This window comes from Metarhizium robertsii, assembly GCF_000187425.2.
Source record: "Metarhizium robertsii ARSEF 23 chromosome Unknown MAA_Scf_1, whole genome shotgun sequence".
NCBI classification, from domain to species: domain Eukaryota; kingdom Fungi; phylum Ascomycota; class Sordariomycetes; order Hypocreales; family Clavicipitaceae; genus Metarhizium; species Metarhizium robertsii.
The window spans coordinates 4397176-4421293 of record NW_011942149.1 but is presented as its reverse complement, the minus strand read 5'-3'; the positions used below and the strand labels follow the sequence as shown (position 1 = coordinate 4421293).

At 52.6% G+C, this 24118-nt stretch overlaps 6 protein-coding genes across 6 annotated transcripts; 3 read left to right on the top strand and 3 right to left on the bottom strand.

Annotated features, from left to right (window-relative positions):
• Window positions 1–562: 562 nt before the first annotated feature.
• MAA_02210 (glucosamine-6-phosphate deaminase) lies at window positions 563–1858 on the bottom strand (the record flags this gene model as incomplete). The annotated part of the gene is made up of 3 exons (XM_007820208.1): window positions 563–883; window positions 953–1531; window positions 1679–1858. 3 exons carry the CDS (start codon window positions 1856–1858, stop codon window positions 563–565), a joined length of 1080 nt encoding a protein of 359 aa, XP_007818399.1.
• A 4800-nt stretch (window positions 1859–6658) lies between these two features.
• Window positions 6659–8378, top strand: MAA_02211 (hexokinase-1; the record flags this gene model as incomplete). Its single annotated transcript, XM_007820209.1, has 3 exons — window positions 6659–7236; window positions 7298–7870; window positions 7928–8378. 3 exons carry the CDS (start codon window positions 6659–6661, stop codon window positions 8376–8378), a joined length of 1602 nt encoding a protein of 533 aa, XP_007818400.1.
• Window positions 8379–9519: 1141 nt separating this feature from the next.
• On the top strand, window positions 9520–12282 carry MAA_02212 (DNA repair protein Rtt107; the record flags this gene model as incomplete). Its single annotated transcript, XM_007820210.1, has 4 exons — window positions 9520–9603; window positions 9676–10109; window positions 10168–11578; window positions 11650–12282. The coding sequence occupies 4 exons, from the start codon at window positions 9520–9522 to the stop codon at window positions 12280–12282; spliced, it is 2562 nt and encodes an 853-aa protein (XP_007818401.1).
• Window positions 12283–12493: 211 nt separating this feature from the next.
• Window positions 12494–13170, bottom strand: MAA_02213 (ESCRT-II complex, vps25 subunit; the record flags this gene model as incomplete). Its single annotated transcript, XM_007820211.1, has 2 exons — window positions 12494–12606; window positions 12690–13170. 2 exons carry the CDS (start codon window positions 13168–13170, stop codon window positions 12494–12496), a joined length of 594 nt encoding a protein of 197 aa, XP_007818402.1.
• A 1300-nt stretch (window positions 13171–14470) lies between these two features.
• On the top strand, window positions 14471–17992 carry MAA_02214 (nitrite reductase; the record flags this gene model as incomplete). The annotated part of the gene is made up of 4 exons (XM_007820212.2): window positions 14471–14532; window positions 14592–14742; window positions 14804–16779; window positions 16864–17992. 4 exons carry the CDS (start codon window positions 14471–14473, stop codon window positions 17990–17992), a joined length of 3318 nt encoding a protein of 1105 aa, XP_007818403.2.
• Window positions 17993–18874: 882 nt separating this feature from the next.
• Window positions 18875–21937, bottom strand: MAA_02215 (helix-loop-helix DNA-binding domain-containing protein; the record flags this gene model as incomplete). The annotated part of the gene is made up of 2 exons (XM_007820213.2): window positions 18875–20989; window positions 21077–21937. The coding sequence occupies 2 exons, from the start codon at window positions 21935–21937 to the stop codon at window positions 18875–18877; spliced, it is 2976 nt and encodes a 991-aa protein (XP_007818404.2).
• Between the last annotated feature and the right edge of the window lie 2181 nt (window positions 21938–24118).

Below are 24118 nucleotides of genomic sequence, written 5' to 3'. Positions count from 1 at the left end.
TATACTTATATGTCTTGAAAACTTTTAAGTACTTTTTATTATTATATAGTTTCTTAGTAAGTATATATATCTCTTGAAAAGGTACTTATTCTTAGCTAGAACCCTGGCCTGTTACAGAAATTAGACCTGCGCACATTTAAAGGGATTGGGGATTGTACATGCATTCATGGGCGCACAAACTTTTAAAGTTCAAGCATAAAATTGGGGTTAATAATGCATTTTATTCCTGAAATCTTTTCAAGTCGTGCGTGGTGCGTACCGTTGCAACCAAACTGATGGTATCTAATGTTCTCATAAGGGCTGGTTAAGCCAGCAGTCTTGACTCTGTGCTTCAAACGAAAGACAGGAGTGACCCCTGCGTCTGAAAGATGGACACGCCCAAGGTGGAAAATGAGTCTTGGAGCCGAAAGAAAAAAGAACAAAAACACAAGAGAGAATTTCAATACACAAAAATATCACATCATGGGTCTCTAGGTCGAGGAAAAGAAATCCAAGCCCTCTTCGTTCTTCAAAACGATGTAATCATCAACTAAACTCCAGCGCCGTTTTGGTGTGCCGCTTTTCAAGCACTAATTGCGTTTTGTGGCAGAGCGGCCTGCTGCTGCTCAGGATTGGGCGTTAGCCGCTTGTTCAAGGCAGGCTCGGGAATTCGAGAAGCCATTCGATCCGGAATCAACTCGGGAGAGACGGATCGAACGGGGTACTCTGTCGCAGGCGTAGCCCGGAGAAGCCGCGAGGTGGTAGGCTGGGGAGCGAGGATAGTAGGAGAGTCGACTTCCTTGACTCGGGTCGTGGGAACGACTCCGTTCCCAGTGCGGACTTTGGAGGGCAGGATCTGCTCGAACCCAGCTTCCTTGGCGACCTTTTCGATGCTCTTGAAGTACTGCAGAGAATGTTAGGTTTCGGACTGTTGTGGTCTCCCATGAGGGCTGCTTTTGTTGGGATGGGTTACCTTGACGGTTTTGACCTGGAGCTCGAGAGTGGCGTCCTCATCGACAACAATCATGGGGTGAGGGTGCAGCTGTAAGCTGGACAGAGTCCACATGTGGTTGACGCCCTGCTCGATGCATCTCTGCAAAGCAAGAGACTTTCGCTGGCCGAGAATAATGACGACGACCTCGCGGGCCTCGAGAACAGTCTGGACACCAACGGTCAGAGCCATGCGAGGAACCTTGTTGATGTCATTGCCGAAAAATCGCGAGTTGGCGAGAATGGTGTCGTATGCCAAGGTCTTGACCCGGGTTCTACTGGCCAAGCTCGACCCGGGCTCGTTGAAAGCGACGTGGCCGTCCTCGCCAATGCCGGCAAGGAAGAGGTCGATACCGCCGACGGCCTTGATGGCATCTTCGTAGGCGACGCACTCGGCCTCGAGGTTCTCGGCATTGCCGTTCAAGATGTGCACGTTGGAGGGGTGGACATTGACGTGGGAGAAGAAATTCTTCCACATGAAGGAGTGGTAGGATTCGGCGTGGTCGCGGGGAATGCCCACGTACTCATCCATGTTGAAAGTGACGACATGCTCGAAGGAGATCTGTGTTGGACATGTTAGTCACGATAGCTTCGCAGCCAACGAACCAGCCGTGACTCTCTCTCTCTCTCTCAAGTAATTAAAAAATGATTAAAATAGTGCAAGCCGGCTTCATCGCATAGCTCAATCCATGCTTCTTCTTCTTCTTACCTCGCCAGCCTTGAATTTCTCAACAAGAATCTTGTAGACGCCCAGAGGGCTAGAGCCCGTAGGCAGACCCAGGACGAATGGGTTTTCGGCAGTAGGGTTGAAGGCCTTGATACGGTCGACAATGTAGTTTGCAACGTAGGTGCTCGCTGAAGTAGCGTCGTCGCGAATAATCAATCTCATCTTGACGAGAGAGCTCCAAAGGTGGTGTGTGAAGCTTTGGGTTGGATGGACTTGGAATGGGAAGCGGGAGCTGTGTGAAGCTGTGTGTAAGTGATGTCACAAACTGCCAGCTGGAGAAGGGCGGAGTGGTGTATCGGAGTAGATGAATAGGATAGGAAAAGGATGTCTAAGAAGTATGTAGTAATAAACGAAAAAATAAAGAAGAAGAAAAAAAAATAGAGGACAGAGAGAAGAGCAAGGTTCAGCAAAGTCGGTTAAGATCGGTGGGAGGTGTAAGAGGGCTGGAAGATGATCATGGGCAGCCGACAACCTTAGAATGGTGGGCCGGCCGATGGATGCTTGGGCGCATTGCAACAGTACATCACTCACAAAGGCGACATCAAGCGAGGGCAATGGAGGCGTGTGTCATGGATTGGATGTCGGGATGTGCGGTCTTACTGCTCCGGGCAATAGCGACTCGACACCGATGATTCACTCTCAACTATGCACTTGATGCTCCGTTCTCCGTTCTCCATTCTCCATTCGCCATGGAAACCCAGAGCTCGCGTCCAAATCCTGTTCCGCCAGTGCCAGTGCCGGTGCCGGTGCCTTTCTTCTTAGCTTCAATGTTCCTCCAGTCCGTCACTTGCCCCTACAAGCTCTCAGTGCTACCCATACCCCTCCAGCCAGATTGTCACAGATGGCGGCAGCCGAGAATGTATGTGGGATGATGGCTTCTGTCATGGTTTACTACTGTCGTGAGCCATGGCTGGGGCATATGGAGCCACGAGGCCGAAAAGGTCGGACCTAGACCCGACGGCGATTCCCAAGGCATTTTCCAGGTGCCAGTGTGTCAGTTGCATGCAATGATGTCGTGGTGGAGCTGAGTGGCTCTCCGAGAGACGATGGATGGAACGTCACTGCATGCTCTAGCGGGTAATCGTTGCAGCCCAGTCTGATGTGCACGTGCAAGCCTTCAACTCCTGGTCTCGTTCTGTGACTGTGGGGAGGACTGCCGTCTTGCTTCTCTCCAAGTTGCCAGTCTCTCCCCATGTTCTCGCGTCTCCAGATCCTCTTCCTCAGCCGCCCATTACAATCAGTACACGCAGGTGCTGACTGTCCAACACAGCAAATGCTGTGCTGCAGCCATCTTGGGGGCCGTCCTTTGGCCAATGATCCTCCCACAATCCATGCTTCATACTTCGCAGTGACTGAATAAGCCATGTCTTCTGGCTGTCCGGGGCACCGGTTGCTCCACTGGCAATCGCCGGATTAGTTCCATCATGACCGTGTGGCTCGCTACCCCAAGAATACTCACTGCTCAAGACGGTCTTCACTGGAGTGCCGAGGAAACAACCACATGACCAAGTTGGGCCCTGCGGTTGGAGCTCCCAATTTCGAGGCTTGAAACGCAGGTCGTGAAGCCGCTAATCCGGACTGCGCTTGTGCTAGGCATGGCAGATCTTTTCTTGACCGAATCCAAGCATGATATCGAGACGAGGCTGTTGCAGCTCATCATAGAGGGCACCAGTGATCCTATCTTGACAATATCATCTATCCATCCATCCACCCACTATTCTCAATTGTAGGACGTCGCCGACAGGCTTGTTGCTCTTCAGGTTTCCACCATGTCTCATGTTGGATTTTCGGTACCAAGAATATGTGCAATGGACCCTTAATGCAGCATCTAGGTATTGCACCATCCTCTCATGAAATGGTTCGGCGTTGAGGCTCAATACTCCGCCTCCATTCACGACGCCTTCGAGTCTCACAGCCCCACCGTCGTCGAAAGGACATTGCATTGGGTCTCCGCGGCCTATGTCGAAGCAACATGACAATATCTGACGCGGATGTTGAGATGCAACGAGAGAATTTTCAACCCAAAGTAATTTGATGAGGTCTTTTTCTGCAGTCATACCAGCGGTTCCAGCTGAAACCGTGCCTGGCAGTTTAAATTATCAGTAATGTGTTATGCATATTTGACGGACGGCAATCGAGGGCGATGGACAGATTACATTCGACACAGGCCGCGGACGGGTCGCCAAAGTAACCCATCGATAACATAGAAAGCAGTGGTTCGATTATTCCAAGGATTCAAGCTGATGACAGGTCCATGCAGGTGAGATAGCTCCGATTTATGAATCCACAAACGAATACAACAAACATTCGTGCCAAGTTCCAGAAATCCCGGTGCTAACTACGCCTCGGTGAACAGGGATGTCGGGATGAAGCATAGCATCGTTTTGGCTCTGGTGCGATGGGTGGGATGATTGATAATAGATAATACAGCCTTCTAATCGGTCTGCGATGGTGAACCAAAGACCAAGCATAATCTGCAGGCTCTCGATGTTGGCAATGCATTGTACAGCAAACCCCACCAAACACTCCCCCACGCTGGGAGAAACAGGCCAATATCGATCATGCCGGACTTTTCGTGTCCCCCACGTTGCCAGATGGTAATCCCTGTCATACAGAGGCTAACGATGGATGGATTTGACAACCGTAGATCTTGGGTATCCTGAACCTAACACGAAGTTTGTTAGTGCAACATCTCAATTCATTCCGCAGACAACAAAAACACAAAGCACATTTTCAACTGCCTGTAGGAATGAAACCTTGACAATTTCAAGCGCTTCTGTATCGAGGTGAACAGGGTTGACGTTGGGTGACCACAATGCAAAGCTACCAACTATTCATTGCACAAGAGACCGACAAATTGGCCCATCTAGCAAACAAAATATACTGTGGCGGAGTGGAGGGCCTGCTGAACTTGGCGCGGATGCATTTGTTGTCGTATCGTGAGCCACAGTGTTGTTCAAATTGCCAGGATGTTTTGTGCAGTTGCAGCGTAAAAATATCCAGCACCATGGTCTCCAACCAGTCAATGGCAAGCTGGTAACCGATCATGAATCTCAATCAGGAAAGAGCTCAATCCTACCAGCGTGCTGCTGACACTCTGGTTAGTGCGTAACAAGCACCCGACCTGTCGCTCCTTCTTCCTCGTGATGATGCATGCCAAAAGCCTACACGCACCTAAGGCATCAATTTCAATGGAGAACATCACGAACCGCACATCCCCAGACCAAGTTGATGACTACTAGTGCGACTACTTGACAAAATTTCCTCACTGTGGCTCCTCCGCATTTTCCGGAACGATATATTTATTCGCCAACAAAGTAACGGCACCCTAGTTCCACTTTGCCGCGCGGACAGGCGGATACTGGTTGTATGGCCAATGTCCTCGGCGTGCCTTGTGCCTTGCGGCCAGGGTCGAACCAACGGAAACTTCTAAACCATGCCAATCACCAGCGTGAATGCCACGATGCGCAGGCAAGGTGCAGTCTATAAACTGTCGCGAGCGATGGTGGCTGCCAATCCCAGACGGCTGGGAATGCGCGCCGTCGTGCCGCCCCTGGTATGCCAGCGCCACAGGCCATGACAGCTTTGAAGATCAACCCGACGATGGCCAATTCGGATGTTTGACTGACACCTGACTAGGCTGATGAGCAGAGTTTCGCCTCAAAGTGGCAGACTACTACCACCACTTACCACGGACTCGCCCACACCTCACATCCGCCATGCCGAAGCCCCAAAGTACCCACGCCACCTTGGCATCGGCACACCCACCGCAACGTTACAGCCCCAGCTTTTTTTTTAAATCCTCTCTCCAGACGTTATGCAGCCCCCGGTTGACGGGGCGTGGCTCATAACCAAGTCTATGTATGTATGCACAGTGGAGGACTCACTCGAGGCGAAAACATCCAGTCTGCAAACGAGACATTCGATATAGTCCACCACTCCGCGGTTGTAGCACTGGCCCCGAGAGTTCATTGCCGATGAGACCTTCCGCAAGACGTCCGCCTGTGGTCCACATACCCCGGGCGTTCTATTGCGCGGTTGTGTGCATCATCTCGCCCGCACCCCCGTCTCAGCAATCCTTTGCCATTGGCTCCGCCCGACCTTCTCCCCATCAACCTTTCATCTTGAGGTTGCTCCCCTGTGTCCGACGAGGGTGAGGGTGAACTCTAGCGTGGTGAGTGCGGGTGAGAGAAGTGGCTCAAGTCAATTTTCGAAGCACAGCCAGGCACTAACACCACTCGCTCCCAAGCAGCGGCAGAAAACGGGAGATTCAAAACGCAACCGTGGACCATCTATGCTATTGACCACTGACCACTGACCATTCTGCGACGCCGGCCAACCTGGCTGCGGCTCTCTGTAACATCCAACTTTGTTTACCGTTGCGAGTGGTTGCCTACGACGTTTTTGTTGGCGTTCCGAATCCGAGTTGTATATGGACACGAACACCTGTCTCTCCCCTTCCACACTCTACAAAATTAAGTTTGCCCCAGATTGCATGTAAACCTGGCCAGGTTTCATCAAGTTGTGTTGTCCATGGCCAGGTGTCCTTGTTGACCCCCCAGATTCCCATATTTGACGTCCCTTTTTGATCGGCCCGTCCGGTGGTGGTTGGTCTCATCTTGGATGCATCTCTTTGTTTTCGTTTAGGGTTTCTGTTCCTCATTGTCTCCATTGCTGGCACTCTCAAGACTTTACCTCGACGGCACGTCAAACTTTCACCCTAGCACGGCTTGCTACGTTCATCTCTGCCCCTGCACCATCGCTTAACACATTGGGCCCGGTTGATCTGGTTGATCTCACCTTGAATCTGAGTTTGCTTGGTTGGTTCAACTTAAAATAGGTGCAACATTGCAACACTCATTTGTCCTAAACTCAAAACATTTATCTTTGAACATATTCCCCCTCGTCTCAACTTTGGCATCTTTCGTTTGAGCCAATGTTATGCCCAGCATCATTCTCACGATGACGAACCTTCGAAAGGCATTCATTGCCGCCATTGTAAAGAGCTTGCTTCGAGGCAAGTCTCTAATACAAGCCTTACTCTCCTTCTGGGTCAGCCCTGGCATAGCCAAGGGTGGCAAAGGAAACTCAACAAAAACGCTACAAGATTTTCTCAAAGATGCCGAGGCTGCGCTCCTCGGTCCTGTTAGTGGCAATGGTCTCCAGGAGCTTTCCGCAGGCTTAAAGAAGCAATTTGTTGAACGCTTGCAAATAGATGAACAATGCATGTTGCCTTCTTATAGCCATCAGCTGCCGTTGGGCAGCGAATGTGGACAGTACCTGGCTTTGGATGTTGGTGGTTCGACTCTGAGAGTCGCTGTGGTGGAATTGCGAGGTCGTAGGGTGGATGCTGACAAGCAGAGTGAAATCATCAGCATGCACAACTACCGGATTGGCAAGGATGTCAAGGATCTAGAGGGAATGGACTTTTTCAACTGGATGGGCCGGAAGATTGCCGAGACGCTTGCTGAGAGTGGTCAACATGAGAATTCTGAGGCGAAACCTCTTCCTATTTCTTGTGCTTGGAGCTTTCCGATTGAGTGAGTATTCACCACCTGCACACACTTCCTAGTATTGCCGTTTTTACTTATCGCATTATAGACAAACTTCCATGGGCAGTGGCAAGCTCCTCCCAATGGGTAAAGCATTCTTGGCAGACCGAGGCTTGTTGGGCGAAGATCTTGCTGGAATTATCAAGCGGGCTTGCAAGCAGTCTGGTCTTCACGTTGAACTGCGAGCCCTCTTAAACGACTCTAGTGCTTGCCTGTTGTCACGAGCCTACTCTTACACGTCTACTCGATTTGGTCTTATTCTGGGCACGGGTGTCAACTTGGCGGCGTACATGCCCGTCCAAAGTGTCGGCATGAAGAAGTTTGGAGTACGACCCAAGGGTTGGTATGAGGAGGCTAACCACGTCATTGTTAATACGGAACTCGGAATGTTTGGCCACAACATCTTGCCGCTGACAAGATGGGATCATGCGTTGACCAAGCAGCATCCTCGCCCCGATTTCCAACCCCTCGAACATCTTGTTAGCGGCATGTACCTTGGCGAGATTGTCAGACTGGCACTTCTTGAAGCTATTGAAACCACCGGGCTACTTGGTGGTGTTGTGCCTCATTCTTTGAGGACTGGTTACTCTCTAGGCACGGACACGATCTCTATGATTGAAAGGTACGGTAACACTTTGATCTTTGGGTCCGACGGTCAACTAACTAATAATTGAAATAGCGACATCTCCCCAAACCTCGAGGAAGCCATAAAGATTTTTTCGGATCGACACCCATCATCATATACACCCACTAGCTCCGATCTTATTGCTATCAAAGCCCTTTCATCATTTGTTTCTATTCGCTCCAGCGCTCTTGTCGCTACCTGTGTCTACACGCTATGGGACCTGCGTCTGGATTTTGAGCAACAATATGTCGATACTTTGCACGAGTCGTCCCTGGAGCGCAAGCGTGTTGAGGACGATATGAAACTGGAGAGCACTACGGTTGCGTTCAACGGTAGTGTGATCGAAAATTATCCTGGATACCTCGCAAACTGTCAACGTTATTTGGATGAGTTGATCGAGAGCAAAAGCTTACCTCAACCACGAAGTATTGGTCTCATTGCGGCTAAGGAGAGCTCATTGATGGGGGCTGCCGTTGCATTGGCATGTGTTGAGCGAGGTGATTGAGCTGGAAAGCTTTTTTCCATTTTGTTAATTTGGAAGAGCCTATGGCATAATTTTTTGGCGAGTGGTTGGCGAATAGCATGTGATGCTTCTGTAAGTCGAGGGATGGGTTATTCGCTCCATTTTTTCTCCTAATGTTTTACATTGGACATCATGAGTGTGCGGAGAATGAAAACGCATACGTAGAGGCGCAGGCTAGCATTGCTTCACATTATGCTTTAATGTTTCTTTTATAGGATATAGCGGCGGATTTTTTATTCAAGTTGGCAGTGTATATAACCGCGGAGGTCTTTAGGCGGCGTTATCTCAAGCGCTTGGGACATGAAGGTTAGCAAACCGGGCCGCTTACGGCACTACATACGTTCAAAATGGCGATAATAAAATCCAAAATGGAAAGATGCGCTTGAAGAGCGAAGACTCAAGATTGTCTTTACCAGATGAAACAAATATTTGCTACTTGCGAGACGAGTAAAGGTGCTTGTTTGGAGTGGAACATCTGGTAGGATGCATTTATGCAACACTAGTGCCCTAATTATGCGACCGATATAATACAATCCATACCAAGAGCCTACCTGCTAGGTAGATGGATTAGTGCCTAGCACTTGTTTAATTGCGTTATCTACAGTTAGATTATCAGAATTTTTACGCAATATATCAGACTTTTTAATAGTACGTGACAATTTAGGGGCTGTCTTGCGAACCTTCAATGTTGGAAGTTGTGATAGCTGTACTCTCACGGCTCACTAGAACCAGGGGCCGCACGTCCAGTAATTGCCCACATGAGGTGGGGCAGGGGCTAGTGAATGTAATGAGTGACCTTGATTATTGTGTACTGATCAACTATGATGCAGGTACTATTTGCTCAACGCGGAGTCAGGTGACCGCCTGCCTTGTTCGCGTTTTGTTCCGCTTCGCGCCAAAAGGGACCCCATTACAAAGGCAGTTGACGCGTTCAGGCACAACAAACAGGCAGACAGACAGTGCGTCTTCGATTAACGACGTAATTCAACCGCGCGGCCTCATGACCAGGCAGAGCATTCCGCCAGTGTTAAATGTATTAACTTAAATAACGGAAATTTTTCTTTCGGCATTGTGCCGCACCGCATCATCAACGCATTTTGCTTTTCGGACCACACCCATCACAATGGCTGCCAGATCAGGCGTATTCAACGAGTGCGCTGTCGCGTTCGTTCCTAGCAATGAGCTCACTCCAAAGTTAATTGGCGACGTGAGTAGGCAATATGCTCCTGACCACTAATTCAGTTGACTCAAATCGGTTTGATTGACTGATTTTGTCTAGTTATCCCGCATTATAGAAGACAACGGCGGCACGATTTGCGAACCCCGCCGCAACGGCTCAATTCCCATCGAAAAAGCCACGCATATCGTTTCAAACACCATCAACTTTGAACAATATGTCGAGTCGCAGGCCATTATGATTCCCGTCGTATCAGAGCACTGGATCTCGACTTCAATCATGAGGAGGAAAGCTGCACAAGTCAGGCCGTTCTCTCCGGATCCACGAATGATCTTTGCCGAAATTGTTGTCACCTGTGCGGATTTGCCGCTTATGGATAAGGAGAGTATCATCGGAGCGACGATGGCACTGGGAGGACAGGAATCTAAAGATGTAACCAGATTGACCACACACATTTGTGCGTTGAGCATGGATGCGCCAAAAGTCAAGGGGGCGCTTGAAAAAGGATTCAAGGGCAAAATTGTTCTGCCTCATTGGTGAGTCGTGGTAATTTGGAATAAATGGCTAGATTTGACATGTGCTAATGGGCCAAAGGTTCGACGCCTGCTTCAAGCTTGGCAAGAGAATAGATGAAGAGCCGTATCTCCTGCCGGATCCAGAAGTAATGAAGAAATCAAGCGATGATGCCATTAGCATCCCCGCAAACAAGAATTTGGTTGGTGCGACATCAGTAAGCCCTGAGTTTCTGCCCATCGCCGCCGATAGCCAAAGCGCACGACCTCCTGTAACGGTTTTCCAGGATAGAGCGGTTATGCTAGCGGCAGATCTTCACATTACTGCGAGGCTAGCAAAGGCCATTGGGGATATTGTTCTCGATGGAGGGGGGAAACTAGTTCGCAATGTTGACGACTGCGACATGTACATTTGCCAGTATCGCGACGGCGATGAGTACATCCATGCAGCCCAGTCTTGCAAGGAAGTGGGTAGCCTCTCATGGCTGTATTCACTCATTGTGAATAACCAGTGGCAAAATCCACTCCACCGACTCTTACACTATCCTGTACCTCGAAATGGTATTCCAGGCTTTAAAGATCTTCGCATCACTATATCCAATTACGGCGGGGAAGCAAGAATCTATCTGGAGAATCTTATCAAAGCTTGCGGCGCAGAGTTCACCAAGACAATGAAAGCAGACAACACGCATCTAATAACCGCTCGCGATTCTAGCGAAAAATGCAAGGCGGCTCCGGAATGGGGTGTTGCAGTTATCAACCACCTCTGGATTGAAGAGAGCTACGCTAAGTGCGAGCTTAGGGCCATTAACATCTCCAAATATAACCACTTTCCCCCAAGAACCAACCTGGGGGAGATCATAGGGCAAACCTTTTTAGACGAGTCGAGAATTAGGGACTTATTCTATCCCGGTGGCGAAGAGAAAGTGTCTCCCAGCGCGAGGAGAAAGAGAAAGATCCTGGAAGCTGCAGCAGATAACGCCTACCATCGAGGTCCTGCAGAGGGGGTCGTCATTGGGCGTGACAAAGACTTTGACGTCATGAGGGACGATGAAGAAGACCAAAATCCGTCCTCCCTGAAATCGAAGAAATCTACCGCCGTCGAGACGCCGGCGCGCTCCCGCCGTGCTCACTCCGGCAAGGAGAACGACACCCCGCCTGCCATGTCGACTGGTAGCCGTAGCGCCAAGGCGAAGGCAAGGGACATTTTGCAATGTATTGCGCCAGATATTGCCTTGTACGAGAAAGAAAAGAAGAGACACAGCAAAGCCGGGGCACCGTGGGGTGGCAAACGAGCCGCAAACTTGGCTGAGAAAGAAAAAGACAGCAAGACTGCCACCAGCCCCAAACATAAGCAAGAAGAAGACGACGACGAGGATACGAAGCGACCATCGAAGAAGCAACGGCCGTCATTACCGGATGTGCATATGAGACTGGTGGTTACTGGCTACACTGGATGGGTTGGAGACAGCAAAAAGGAGGATCAAGACCGTGTAAGTTGCAACAGAGCAAGGAGCATGAATCTCTGGGAATCCTATTTTATACTAATTCTGCTCTTGTATAGAGAAAGATGCGGGCTCTTGGAATTCTGATTGTACAGGAAGGCCAAGCCTGCGACTACCTCGTCGCACCCCAAGTGGTGCGTACCGTCAAGTTCCTCTGTGCGCTAGCTCGCGGAGCGGTTGTCCTTTCGTCCGACTTCATCGACAAGGTCCTCGAAACTGGAGACGTGCCCGATGTGGATGACTTCATTCTGCAAGACCAGGAGGCAGAGCGCAAATACAACTTCAAGATCGAACGGTCGATGGCTCGAGCCAAGGCCAACCGAGGCAGGCTGCTCCAAGGAATCCCCATTTACTGCACTGAAGGGGTTCGAAAGGGACCGGACAGCTACAGGTCCATAGCGGAAGCGAACGGAGCGATATTCAAGCTCTATCGCGCGCGGAGCGGCACGACCATCAAGCCGACAACGGCCGAAGAGGACGGATTCGCCAAGCCAGAGCCAGTGTACTTGCTGTCGGGCAATAGCCCTGATGAGAAGCAAATGTGGGTGCGATTCAGAACCATGGCTGAGAAGGGTAACATGGAGTCCCGAATTGTCGACCCGGATTGGCTACTGGATGTGGCCATGGCACAGGAAGTGCGTTTCGATGAGAAATTCTTAATTGAGAAGCGCAACCAAGACAAGAGTAGCTAAACGGCGAGTCTTTGCGACTTGACGAGGCGTGCCATGGGAGGGAGGAGCACTGGAGTACGGAGTCGGAGCCTAGATACCAAGGTGCTCATCAATGGTCTTCTGTTTCGGGGGTTGGCGGCTGTCTTTGTTTGTTTTGCGGGTGTCTCGGTGCCAATGGGACAAGAACAAATCCTTGTATATGCTGCCTGTTGCACGATATAGCCGTAATCAATCAGAAGAACTTGACGCCTAGAGAGTCTTCGGAACCAAATATTTGAGCTTTGCCCCGCTTGACGAGAACATTGAGAGCCTTGAGTAGGACCTCGCTGTCCATGCCGTGTAGTTCTGGCAGGCAGGCAGGCAGGCAGTTAGCACCAGACAGGTTCCCGGGCCATGCAAGCAAATTTGGCGCATCAAACGCGACGTACCTGTGCCTCTCGTTCCCTCCCCATCAGTCAGCTCGTAAAGGGTCAGAACGCTGCCCTTTTGCGCGGTGTCCTCGACGTAGGCCTCGACCAGGGCCGCCCACTCGTCGGGCTTCTTCCAGTAGACGTAGACGACGTCTCCGTCCCTGGCCTTGTCGCCGCCAGCGTACTCTGCCCTGCCGTCCTTGCGCATAAAGTCGATCACCTGGCGGATGTCGGCGGGCGCCAGGCGGCGGTTGATGCGGCGGTTGGAGAAGAGGGCCGAGTCCGAGGCGGACGAGAGGGAGAGCTTGAAGAGGCGGTGGTGCTTGGCGTAGGAGAGGATGAGGGAGGACCACTTGGTGAGTTGGGCGTGGTGCGTGGTGAGGTTCGGCTGGGGCGTGAAGAAGGCAGGGAAGTGGTATTCGCGGGGGAAGCGGAATGATGCGTCGGGGGGTTGAGATGGCGGTTGAGGCTGGGCGGGCGATGTCGATGCCGATGCCATGGTGTGAGACTTGAGTGAGTGTGGTGATGGGTTGTGGTTGTGGTTGTGGAGAGCTGCTCCTGTAGAATGTATGTACCTAATGTATGGCGGATGGGTGGGCCGAGTACAAGGCGCGCGCGAGAGGGTTGGCTGGAGGGGCAAAGAAGGAGGGGCACATTGTACTTGGTATGTATGTATATCGAGTACCCGGTGCAATCGTCACGTTGGATTATACGGCGCCCGAGGCGGTCATCAGCGGGAAATATGGGCATCGTTCAAGGTGCATCAAGTCTATACTTTTTGCGCGAAGCGGATACTGCTTCACATGCAGCCTGCCGTAGGCCCTGGGAGTTTCTACCTCTATATGGACAATGTATTTTTTGTCCCTTATGATGGTGCACTTTGTGTTGGCAGATGGCGCACAACCGCTTGGGTTTATGTCGCAAAAACTCACGACGCCGTACTTACTGTACAGGTTTCCAAGGGAGGGTTTTATAGCTTGAATTTTGAAGAACATGTCACCAAGCCAATCAATCACCTCATGCGGTTCCAGTCCGCTGGTTCCTCGTAGTCGTTGTAGATAAGACGGAGGCGGCGACTAAGACGCCAGCCAATCAAATAACGACGCGGTCGTTCCCTATCAAGGTCCACTATTATCATGACGATAAAACATCTGAGCGCAGGTGCCGAGGAGACGTCTCGTTTGGAAGAGGAAAAAAAAAGGAAAAAGAGGAGGAATACAATGAATCGAAGGGACTGGAATCTATGCTATACGCATAGGAGAACTTTTCCAAAGTTGAAAAATAAAGAGAGCCGGGCAAGTCAACCCGTTTCGCACAAAGATGCAACCTGAAGGAAGATGAGCAAAGCAAAAAGCACAGCCGGATCCAACACATCCGACAGTTCCCCAGAATCGATCAAACCCTGTTCTCGACTCGCGGCACTGGGCCTTCTCCGCGGACCCTGGAATCTTGCTGATTCGGATAATCAGCCTCGAAATGATTGGACATGCTTTATCAGGAACACGGCCCCCGCGCTTATCATCATCCCATCGCTGCATGGCGAACTTGCGAGCAGCCAGGGCCAATGACTGTGGTTGCGAATGGAACATTGCGTCAAGCTCCGGAGATGTTTGATTCGAGATACAACAGTCACCTGATTCTGGAAATATGAGGCCCATATACCGTCAAGAACAAGCGTCTTTTTCTGTTTGTTTGTTTGGTTGATGATTCTTGTCTTTTGCTTGTTCCTTCTTTCCTTCACTCTCTTTGTCGGTAATCGTCGTCACATAGGAATACACTGCAGAAAACTGTAGATCAGAATGACGACGGACAAGAAGAGAGTAGTGGTTGTGGGGTTGGGCATGGTAGGAATAGCCTTCATGTACGTGCTTCTTCTTCTCCCTCGGCCGCTATGAAAGGAGTATTGACCCTGGTGTCTAGAGAGAAATTGTTAAAATATGATGCCCACGAACGACAATACACAGTCACTGTTCTCGGTGAAGAGTCCCATGTGGCATATAATCGCGTCGGGTTGACGAGCTTCTTCGAGCACCGTAAAGTCGAAAACCTGTACATGAATCCTCTGCAATGGGTATGTCGCTGCTGAACCAAAGAGAAATGGGAAAATGGGATACATCTAACAGGCGGCGCAGTACGATGAAGCCAGCGTCTCGCTCGGGTACCACATCAACACAAAGGTCACATATATAAACTCGGCCTCCAAAACAGTCACATGTGAAAATGGTGACATCCTCCCCTACGATATTCTGGTCCTGGCCACGGGTTCACACGCCTCATTGCCACGCCACACACCCGGCTGCGACGCCAAGGGCGTGTTTGTCTACAGAACTATTGACGACTTGATAAATCTCATCGACTTTGCTGCCGAGCGCAAGGGGAGCACGGGATGTGTCGTCGGCGGCGGGCTCTTGGGTCTTGAAGCCGCCAAGGCAATGATGGACCTCGAGAGCTTCAGTTCCGTCAAGTTGATTGAGCGCAACGGGTGGGTGCTCAGCCGTCAGCTTGACCAGGAGGCAGGGGGCATGGTTGTGCAACAGGTCGGTGATCTTGGCCTAGACGTCATGCTGAGCAGGCGTGTGAGGGAGATCAAGGTCGATGGCGCGAATCACGTCGTGGGTGTAGTCTTCGAAGACGGCGAGGAGATGGATTGCTCGACTGTGTGCTTCGCCATTGGCATCACTCCGAGGGACGAGCTGGCCAGGGCTTCAGGGCTCGACTGTGTCCCGCGGTGCGGAGGCATCGCCGTCGGAGATGACTTGAGAACCAGCCAACCCGACATTTACGCAATTGGCGAGTGCGCAAGCTGGAAAAGCCAGACGTTCGGCCTCATCGCCCCCGGCGTCGAGATGGCCGAGGTCCTGGCCTTTAACCTGACACAGGCCAAGCTCCACGCGCCGAGGGTATTCAAGCGCCCCGACCTGAGCACCAAGCTGAAGCTCCTGGGCGTCAACGTCGCCAGTTTCGGCGACTTCTTCGCAGACCGAGACGGGCCAGCCCATCTTCCTGCCAAGTACAAGAAGTTGGTCAACGGCGCGGCCAAGCAAGCGCAGACGGTCAAGACGCTCACCTACAAGGACCCCTTCCAGAACATCTACAAGAAGTACATCTTCACGTCCGACGGGAAATACCTCCTCGGCGGCATGATGATCGGTGACACAAACGACTACATCAAGGTCGTCCCCATGGTCAAGACCATGAAGGAGCTAGACGTCCCGCCTAGCCAGTTCATCCTCGGCGCCAAGAGGGACGGCGACGGCGACGACGGCGATGACCTGCCAGACGACACGCAAATATGCTCCTGCCACAACGTCACCAAAGCCGACGTCGTGAACTGCGTCAAGGACGGCTCATGCAAGGACCTGGGCGCCGTCAAGTCATGCACAAAGGCCGGCACGGGCTGCGGCGGGTGCATGCCTCTGGTCACGACAATCTTCAACAAGACCATGGCGGCCATGGGCAACGAGGTCAAGAACCACCTCTGTCCGCACTTCAGCTACTCGCGCGCGGAGCTGTACCACATCATCAGCGTGAAGCAGCTCAAGTCCCTGCGCGAGGTGATGCGCGAGGCGGGCAACGACGACACCAGCTCCGGCTGCGAGATGTGCAAGCCCGCCGTGGCGAGCATCTTGGCCTCGCTCTGGAACCAGCACGTCATGGCCAAAACCACACACGGCCTGCAGGACACAAACGACCGCTACCTGGGCAATATCCAGCGCAACGGCACCTACTCTGTGGTGCCGCGCGTGCCGGGCGGCGAAATCACCCCAGACAAGCTGCTCGCCATTGGTGAGGTGGCCAAGCAGTATAACCTGTACACCAAGATTACCGGCGGCCAGAGAATCGACATGTTTGGCGCCAAGAAGCAGGACCTCGTGGATATATGGAGCAAACTCGTTGCAGCAGGCATGGAGTCTGGCCACGCCTACGCCAAGTCCCTTCGCACCGTCAAGAGCTGTGTAGGCACGACCTGGTGCCGATTCGGTATCGGTGACAGCGTAGGCATGGCTGTCAGGCTAGAAGAGAGGTATAAGAGCATCAGGGCACCGCACAAGATTAAGGGTGGTGTGAGCGGCTGTGTAAGAGAATGTGCAGAAGCCCAGAACAAGGAGTATGTTCTTTCCCTCCTCCTCCTCTTCCCACTTGTACTTGATCCTCAAGAGTCAAGACAAACCCGCTAATCACAGATCCGCAGCTTCGGTCTCATCGCTACAGAGAAGGGGTTCAACATCTTCGTCGCCGGCAACGGCGGTGCCAAGCCCAAGCACTCTGAGCTCCTCGCCAAGGACGTGCCTCCCGCAGACGTGGTCCCCATCCTCGACCGCTACCTCATGTTCTACATCCGCACGGCGGACAAGCTCCAACGCACGGCGAGATGGCTCGAGAGCCTCCCCGGCGGCATCAAGTACCTCCGGGAGGTGATCCTCGACGACAAGCTCGGCATCTGCGCCTCGCTGGAAGCGCAGATGAAGGGCCTGGTGGCCAGCTACTTTGACGAATGGGCCGAGGCCATCAGGAACCCCGAGATGGTGGCCCGGTTCAAGCAGTTCCAGAACACGCCCGACACAGTCGACAGCATGGAAACAGAGCAGGACAGAGGCCAGTCTCGCCCCGTCTACTGGCCCAAGGAGCCGGCGGCCCAGGACTTTGGCGGCATGGGAGGCCGGTGGTCCAGCACGGCGTGGGAGCCCGTCATCGAGGCCGTCTACTTTGACGGCGCGGACGAGCTCCCCAACGGCATCTCGGCCACCGTCAAGCGCGGCGACACGCAGCTCGCCGTGTGGCGCTTCAGAGGCAGATACTACGCCACGCAGCAAATGTGTCCGCACAAGAGGGCCTTTGTCCTCTCGGACGGCCTGGTCGGGCACAATCCCGCAAAGTCGTGCTCCAACGACAACGACAACGACAACGGCGGCGGCGGGCAGCAGTCGGCGGCGCCCTGGATCTCGTGCCCGCACCACAAACGCAACTTTGACATGAGGGACGGCTCCTGCAGCAACGACGGCTCCCTGTCGATTGCTACCTTCTCGGTGGAACCGCGCGAGGACGGCCTGCTGTATCTCAAACTGCCACCCGTGGAGGAGCTGGACGCCGCGCTGGGGACTACGAAATGGAGAGTCCGCAAGGGGGAGAGCGGCGACTCGCCCTTTGCAGAGCTCGACAGGAAGATGCAGCTCGTGGGGAGGAAATCGCGAAGAGTCAACGGGATCAAGCCGGCTGTCAACGGGACGCTCGACGGCTCGGCCGACGGAACAGGCTCGGAAAGTGCCCGTCCTGCGCTCATGGCTGGTGGAGGAGGTTGTGGGAGTGCACCGGATTGGTGATTACGGTTCATTGGTTTTGATATATATGCATAAACATACATATTCCGTACAGACACAATGTTATATTGCGTCCAAGGCTATTATTACGGAGTACGGAGTACCACGTACAGCGGCCGTTTTATTTATAGACCGATAGAAAGATACTACTATCTGCTTACATGCATGTGCCTAAGTACCTAAAGTGCCAGGTAGCTGGTACATACTAAGTACTCAAGTCTGGTACAGATACACCCCGGATATCAAGCACAGTACTCCGTACTCCTGCTCCCTATTGAACATTGATCAAATCATGTACATGGGGCATGAGAATACCATCATGTTTAAATCATGCATGAATGCATTGCCCATGGACATGGCCGCCCGGTCATGCATAATTTTAAAGTACTAAGCGACCCAGACTCGCCCCCTCCCCCCCAGCGTTCAGTGAAACCGAGTCCCATGTGTACGAACAGAGTCCACACTAGCCTGCTAGTAGTATTACAAATATTCTTTTTCCAGAAAACGGAAATAAAGTATAATTAAAAAATGCACAGTTGACAGGTCCGTATCCTGGGGAGAGCCCATCGCAACCTCTAGGATTCCAACCCTCCTTTCCGTTGCCCACCAACGTCTACCCATTCGACCCAAACTGTCTCCCAAGTTCCACAATGAAATGACTCGTCAACTCGTTATCCCCGTGCCAAGCTACCTGGCATGCGTGTGTGGTAGTACAAAAAAACAATTCAACCGAAACCTTTGTGCAAAGAAAACTATCAAGTGGAGTATCATGAATTGTGCAGACTGTGCAACGCCCCTAGAACGCCATGGTGAATATCCAGCCAGACCTCTCCCATTCCACGCCAATTACCCCCATTACTCCGTAACTTTTGCCCTTTTTTTGGTTCATTCCTGCACGGTCTCGTCATCACTCATACTGCCGTAGCCAGTATCTATTTCCATGCCAACCAAGCTCTTCGTAACCGCGAGACATCTCTCCACCACCCGCTGCCGTAGTTCAGCATGAATACCACAGTGGCTCGCAAATTGCCCTCCGACCCATAGACGCAGAGTTGCGGCGAGCTTTTCCAGAATGAACTCAATGCTCTGGTCGTGGTCCTTGTGGAGTAGTAAGTAATCCATGAGTTCCATCACCGAAGTGAATCCTAGTAAGGACATGCATGCCATGTTTTCGGGTCGTACAATGGAGTTGAGCGAGTCCACATTGGCCAATTTGGCATTGGGCGTGCTCGCCACCCGCGTAAGATGTGCAATGGCCATGGCGCATCGCAAAGCAATTGAAAAGTCGGCTGAAAAGTCGTCAAATCGATGGCCGACGATCAGATTCGATTTCGAGAATGGGCCTGTGAGCCTGTCTGACTTGAGAGCCTGCAGCGCGGCTGCAATATGAGCTCCACGAGACTGTTTCACAAGCACGGCACGAGCCAATATGGCGCGCATCTGAGCATATGAGCCAATCGGCGACACACGGATGGCTATGTCGATGGCACCTTCCGCCGTATCTGGTTTTGACGGCGCGTCCCTATCCAGGGCATCGCCAAGGACGCGGTGCAAAACCTGGGTGGACCACCATGCAGCCACGGCATCCAAGGGAGAACTTATAGCAACATCATCGACCACACTATCCATGTTGTCGATGGGTTCCGTAACATTGTGGGTTGTATCCATGTTGAAGGCCAAGTTGTGGGCACGCTGAATGACTTGCGGGCTGAGAACATCATCACAATCCTGTTCGACCAAAGCGACAAGATGCTCAGGAAGTTCGTCGTCATGTGGCACGGAACTCGAGTCCCCACGGCGCAACTGAGCAAGAAGTTGGTTTAGTTGCCGGGCTTCGTTCCACTTTGACCTAGCCAGTTCTGCAGCAATAATGTTCACACCTGCCTGCACAATTCTGCTGCTGGTCACTCGCCACAGGAGAACACGTATATGGAGTGCCTTCAGCATGAGCCGGATGGGAGTGTCAGGCAAGGTGCCAGATGCAAGCAGAGTCAAGACCAATCGGCTCTTGCAAATGTCCACATCTCCACCTGCCAGTTGCGAGTCCAAGGCAATGGACCAGGCCTTTACTCTGGCGATTTCTTGCTCCCGGGTCATCCCTGTGAGCATGTGGAAAACGTGAGTTCCGAAAACATTACGTAAGCTAAGCTTCATCGCCTTCAAAATGAGTGCTGCGGCTTCAAGGAAAAAGTTGCGCCGAGGGACCCAGACAGTTTGAATTGACGTGAGCCAAGCCTGTCGCCGGATTTGAATAGAGGATGCCAAGGATGGAGCTTTGCGTAGCACGGCGGCTTGTGGCTTCCTGGACTTTGAGTCGGAAGAAGCAAACAAGGAGGGCACAAAAATCCAAAGAAATGTGCCCAACAGCAACAGAGTCTTCAAAGACGACAGAGCATGATACCCCATGATGTGCACATCAAGACTTGAGGCCACGGACCCAAGCAGGTGAAGTGGCAAGGCGAAGAGACCACGTCCTTCTGTCGTTTCCGTGCTAGCTTCCGACTCTCGCACAGCCTCGATAATCATGAGACCAGCGAGAGAGCCCACCATGAGCTTTCCAAAATAAGGATTGCCTTGGAAGAAGCCGTTTTGTTGGGCTTGCTGGGCTTGCTGGTGTTGCTGTTGTATCTGTTGCTGTCGCATCATCGAAGGGTTGCCGCCGCGGAAGGATTGTTGGGGCACTGGGTACGGCTGACCGACAGCCATTTGGGCCGAGATGATTCTCTTCATGTCGTCGGGTACCTGAATCATGCCAGAAGATGCTGGGTTGCTAGGTTGGGGAGTGCCCATGGGCGAGCTGCTGAATTGTTGCGGGTTGTCTTGAGCATATTGCATAGGAGTGGGAGGATGTTGCATGGGGCTGATAGATCCGTTCATAGCGCCAGCCATAAACAGCTTCTCGAAAGCGGCAATACGGGCTTGCATGGCAGCATTTTCTTCCAGCAGACGATTATTTCGCTTCTCAAGATGCCGAATATATTCAGTAGCTTTGCTTAGGACCTGCATACGACCATGGTTGTCAGTGACTCTAGTTCTTCCCATATCGCCTCATGTCCAAACAACACAAGGGGCAAGGATGGAATATACCGTTGCTTTGTTCAACTTATGAGCCGGTGTAAGCCCATGCAACTCCTCTCGATCCTCTGTGGTATCTTCGCCCCTGGCACTCTTGCACATAATCCGCAGGCTGGGAACGCTGTCTCGTAGGGCGGCAATCTTATCGTTGATGTTGGTCCGATACCGCTTCTCAATCATATTGTGAGCGGTCTTCTTGACTGGCTTGTCATCATCGTCGACGTCGTCTTCATCTTCTGGGTCCGACGACACCTTTCGTTTCCTGGAATCCCTTTTCAATCCATCACCTTGCTCTGGTGACGAGGCGGTGCCTCCTTTGGAGTCATTGTTAGCAGAATCCGGGCTTGAGGCACTCTTGGGCGAGCTGTACTGAAGGTGGGGGGGCATCGCAATGTTCCGTAATTTCTGCTGAAGAGCTGGCGACATTGGCACCGCAGCTTGTTGTCTGGCAGTGTTCAGAGCCTCTGCATTCGGGCCTCCGAACACGACGTTCGAATTGACATCTGATGGTGTGAAGCCAGTAAAGTTAAACGGCCCGTCCGGGGATTGGTCAAATACAGGAAAAGACCAGGCAGGAGCACTAACGCCGGGCTGGGTTGTTGGCGCGGTACTTGCGCCTATATCGACGTTGTCGTACGCTGGCGTGGCTTGAAAGTCCCAGTTTGATGTGCTCGTAGATGGGGGGTAGAGTTGCTGCTGTTGCGGCTGCGGCGGCTGTTGTTGTTGTTGATGCTGTTGTTGTTGGGCGCTGGGGTCGGCCTCAGCTAGGGATGAGGGATTTGCCGAAGCCTCTGTCGCCGCAGCAGACTCGTTGATGAAAGCGAAATTTGGGTCCTCGAACCCAAAATGGTTCGCAGTGTCCTCGTCGGCCATGACACTGGCGCACGAGCTCAAGTGCTCGCCGACGGGCTCCTTAGTCGTGGGAAATGGCCTGGCGCGGCGGGCGGCAGGCGGCCAGATGCCGGTGGGGGTGTTGGATCGTTGCTTTGCAATTCCCGGCACAAGGCAATAGTTCCTAGTAGATGTCCAACAGCTCGGCAATGCTAAGGCGTGGTATGTGGCAGGCGCAAGCAAACGAAATGTAGGGTTATGGGGAGGAAGACACGAAGTGGTGCGTGGTGCGGTTTGGAATCGAATGACGGCGGGCTGACAGTCGTTCGACTATCGGCTGTGGCAGGGTAGAGTCTGACGTCGAGGCACCAATGAGAAGCGCGCGTGCCATGCAACTGGGCAGGATCTGCTGGAGAGCTGGCCGGCAAATCGACTGACGCGCTCGAGGATTATTATCTTTTGGCCCGGATTCAAAAACAAGAAAAGGAAGCGTCAATGGCGGATGGTGTTGGGGTTGGGTTTGTGGTCGTCCAAACTCCCGCTTCGCCCGATTCCAGATAAAGCTGGATGAGGGGAGGGCATGGGACTTGAGATTGGAGATCCAGATCGAAGGCTCAGTCAGGACCGGAGAAACGCCAGAGCACGCTTGGATGCAAAAAAGACGGCAAGACAACACCCTAAAGAACGAAGCTCACGGACTTGAGGATGCAGAATCGGGGAAACTTGGGACTCGAATCGGTACTTGGAATGAATGGACCCAACCGAAACGAGGAAACTTGGAAGAAACTCGAATGCCCGGTCAAAATTCTGCAGCGGTACATGTACTCCGTACCAGAGCACGGAGCTAGCACCGACAGGAAGCGCCAGTAGCGACAGCAGCAGACTGGAGGCAAAGGCTAGGGCAGGAGCACGGGCAGGAGCACCAGGCAGGCAGGCAGCAGCAGAACCATTCAAGCAAATCTGGGCGAGGTCGACATGGATCGATGCCGGGTTCGCAGCAGGACTGCAGAAATGCTCTCGTTTGTCTCTCGGTCAGTGTCTTGGTCTCACGGGTCTCGTGGGTGGTGTGTGCTTCAATGTCAATGTTCAATGTTGCGCTCTGGAGGCAAAGAACGGGGCTCAATGGGCACGACGCAGAGCTCCTTCCCTCTTCCCGTTCTCCCGTACTCCCGCACGCAAAGGTCCTAGGGTGGTACAAAGCCACTTTCAACCATACCGAGTGCGGACCACGGATCATCTACGGAGGACGGAGTACCAGACCAGGGATGTGAATCAAGACGCCGGCGCTGCGGCAGCCTGCAGATGGTCCTGGTCCTGAACCAGGTTCCTGACGACGGCGGCGAACTTTGATGGTGGCAAGCAGCATAACCAGGGTGCGCGACGTGCCCCGGGTACCCATGGCGTCTGGGGCTCGGGGCACAAGGGTGGCGGCACATGCCGGAGGGAGGGAACAACATCGTATGATCCGGAAGCTGGCGTCGTGCCAAGCTGGTGACTTGTCCTTTGACGGGCTGGGTGAGGGAACACGGGTACCTCTGTAACGCTCAGCGGCTACCCTTTGCCCGCAACCAGCTACGAAGAACTTGCCTACCAAGTACTTGCCGACGTGTGGAGTGCCTGCCAGATACTTGCCAGGCAGGTAGTTACTCCGCAGTACGGAGCGTATTCAGATACTACTTATCTATTGCTGGGCGCCTCAATTAAGTATCTTGTAGGAGTAAGTCCAGAGCCACTAATACTAGCAGCACGCGCCAACATTGAACATTGAATACTAGTCCAACGGTCTTTCCTCTGTGCTCGCGGATTCGTTGGAAGGTGGCAGGACCACCCAAAGCGTCTCCTTCAAGCGACCAAGAAGAGAGCCAAAGACGACGCCCGTTGCCACGACCGCCACCACCAGTTGGCCCCACTCTCCTTCCGTACAGAGTTGTTGGCGTACAGTTCTGCCCAAGTCCTGGCTGCCAAGCATCGAGCCCCAGTTTACTGCAAAAGCGTGTCAGAGGCGGAGGTGACAGAGCGTGGCCAACAAGGACCACGCTCCACCATCCTTCTCGCGACGGGCGACAGGCGACAGGGGGGCGGGCAGAGTGGGGCGTGACCCGCTAGTCTGCAAGCCCGCAAGCATGCCCCCTCCCCCCCACCAGCGCCGCTGTCTGGTCTTGTCAGAAATGGTTGTTTGCTTTTTTTTCCTGCATCACTCTATTTCTGAGATTCAATTGATTC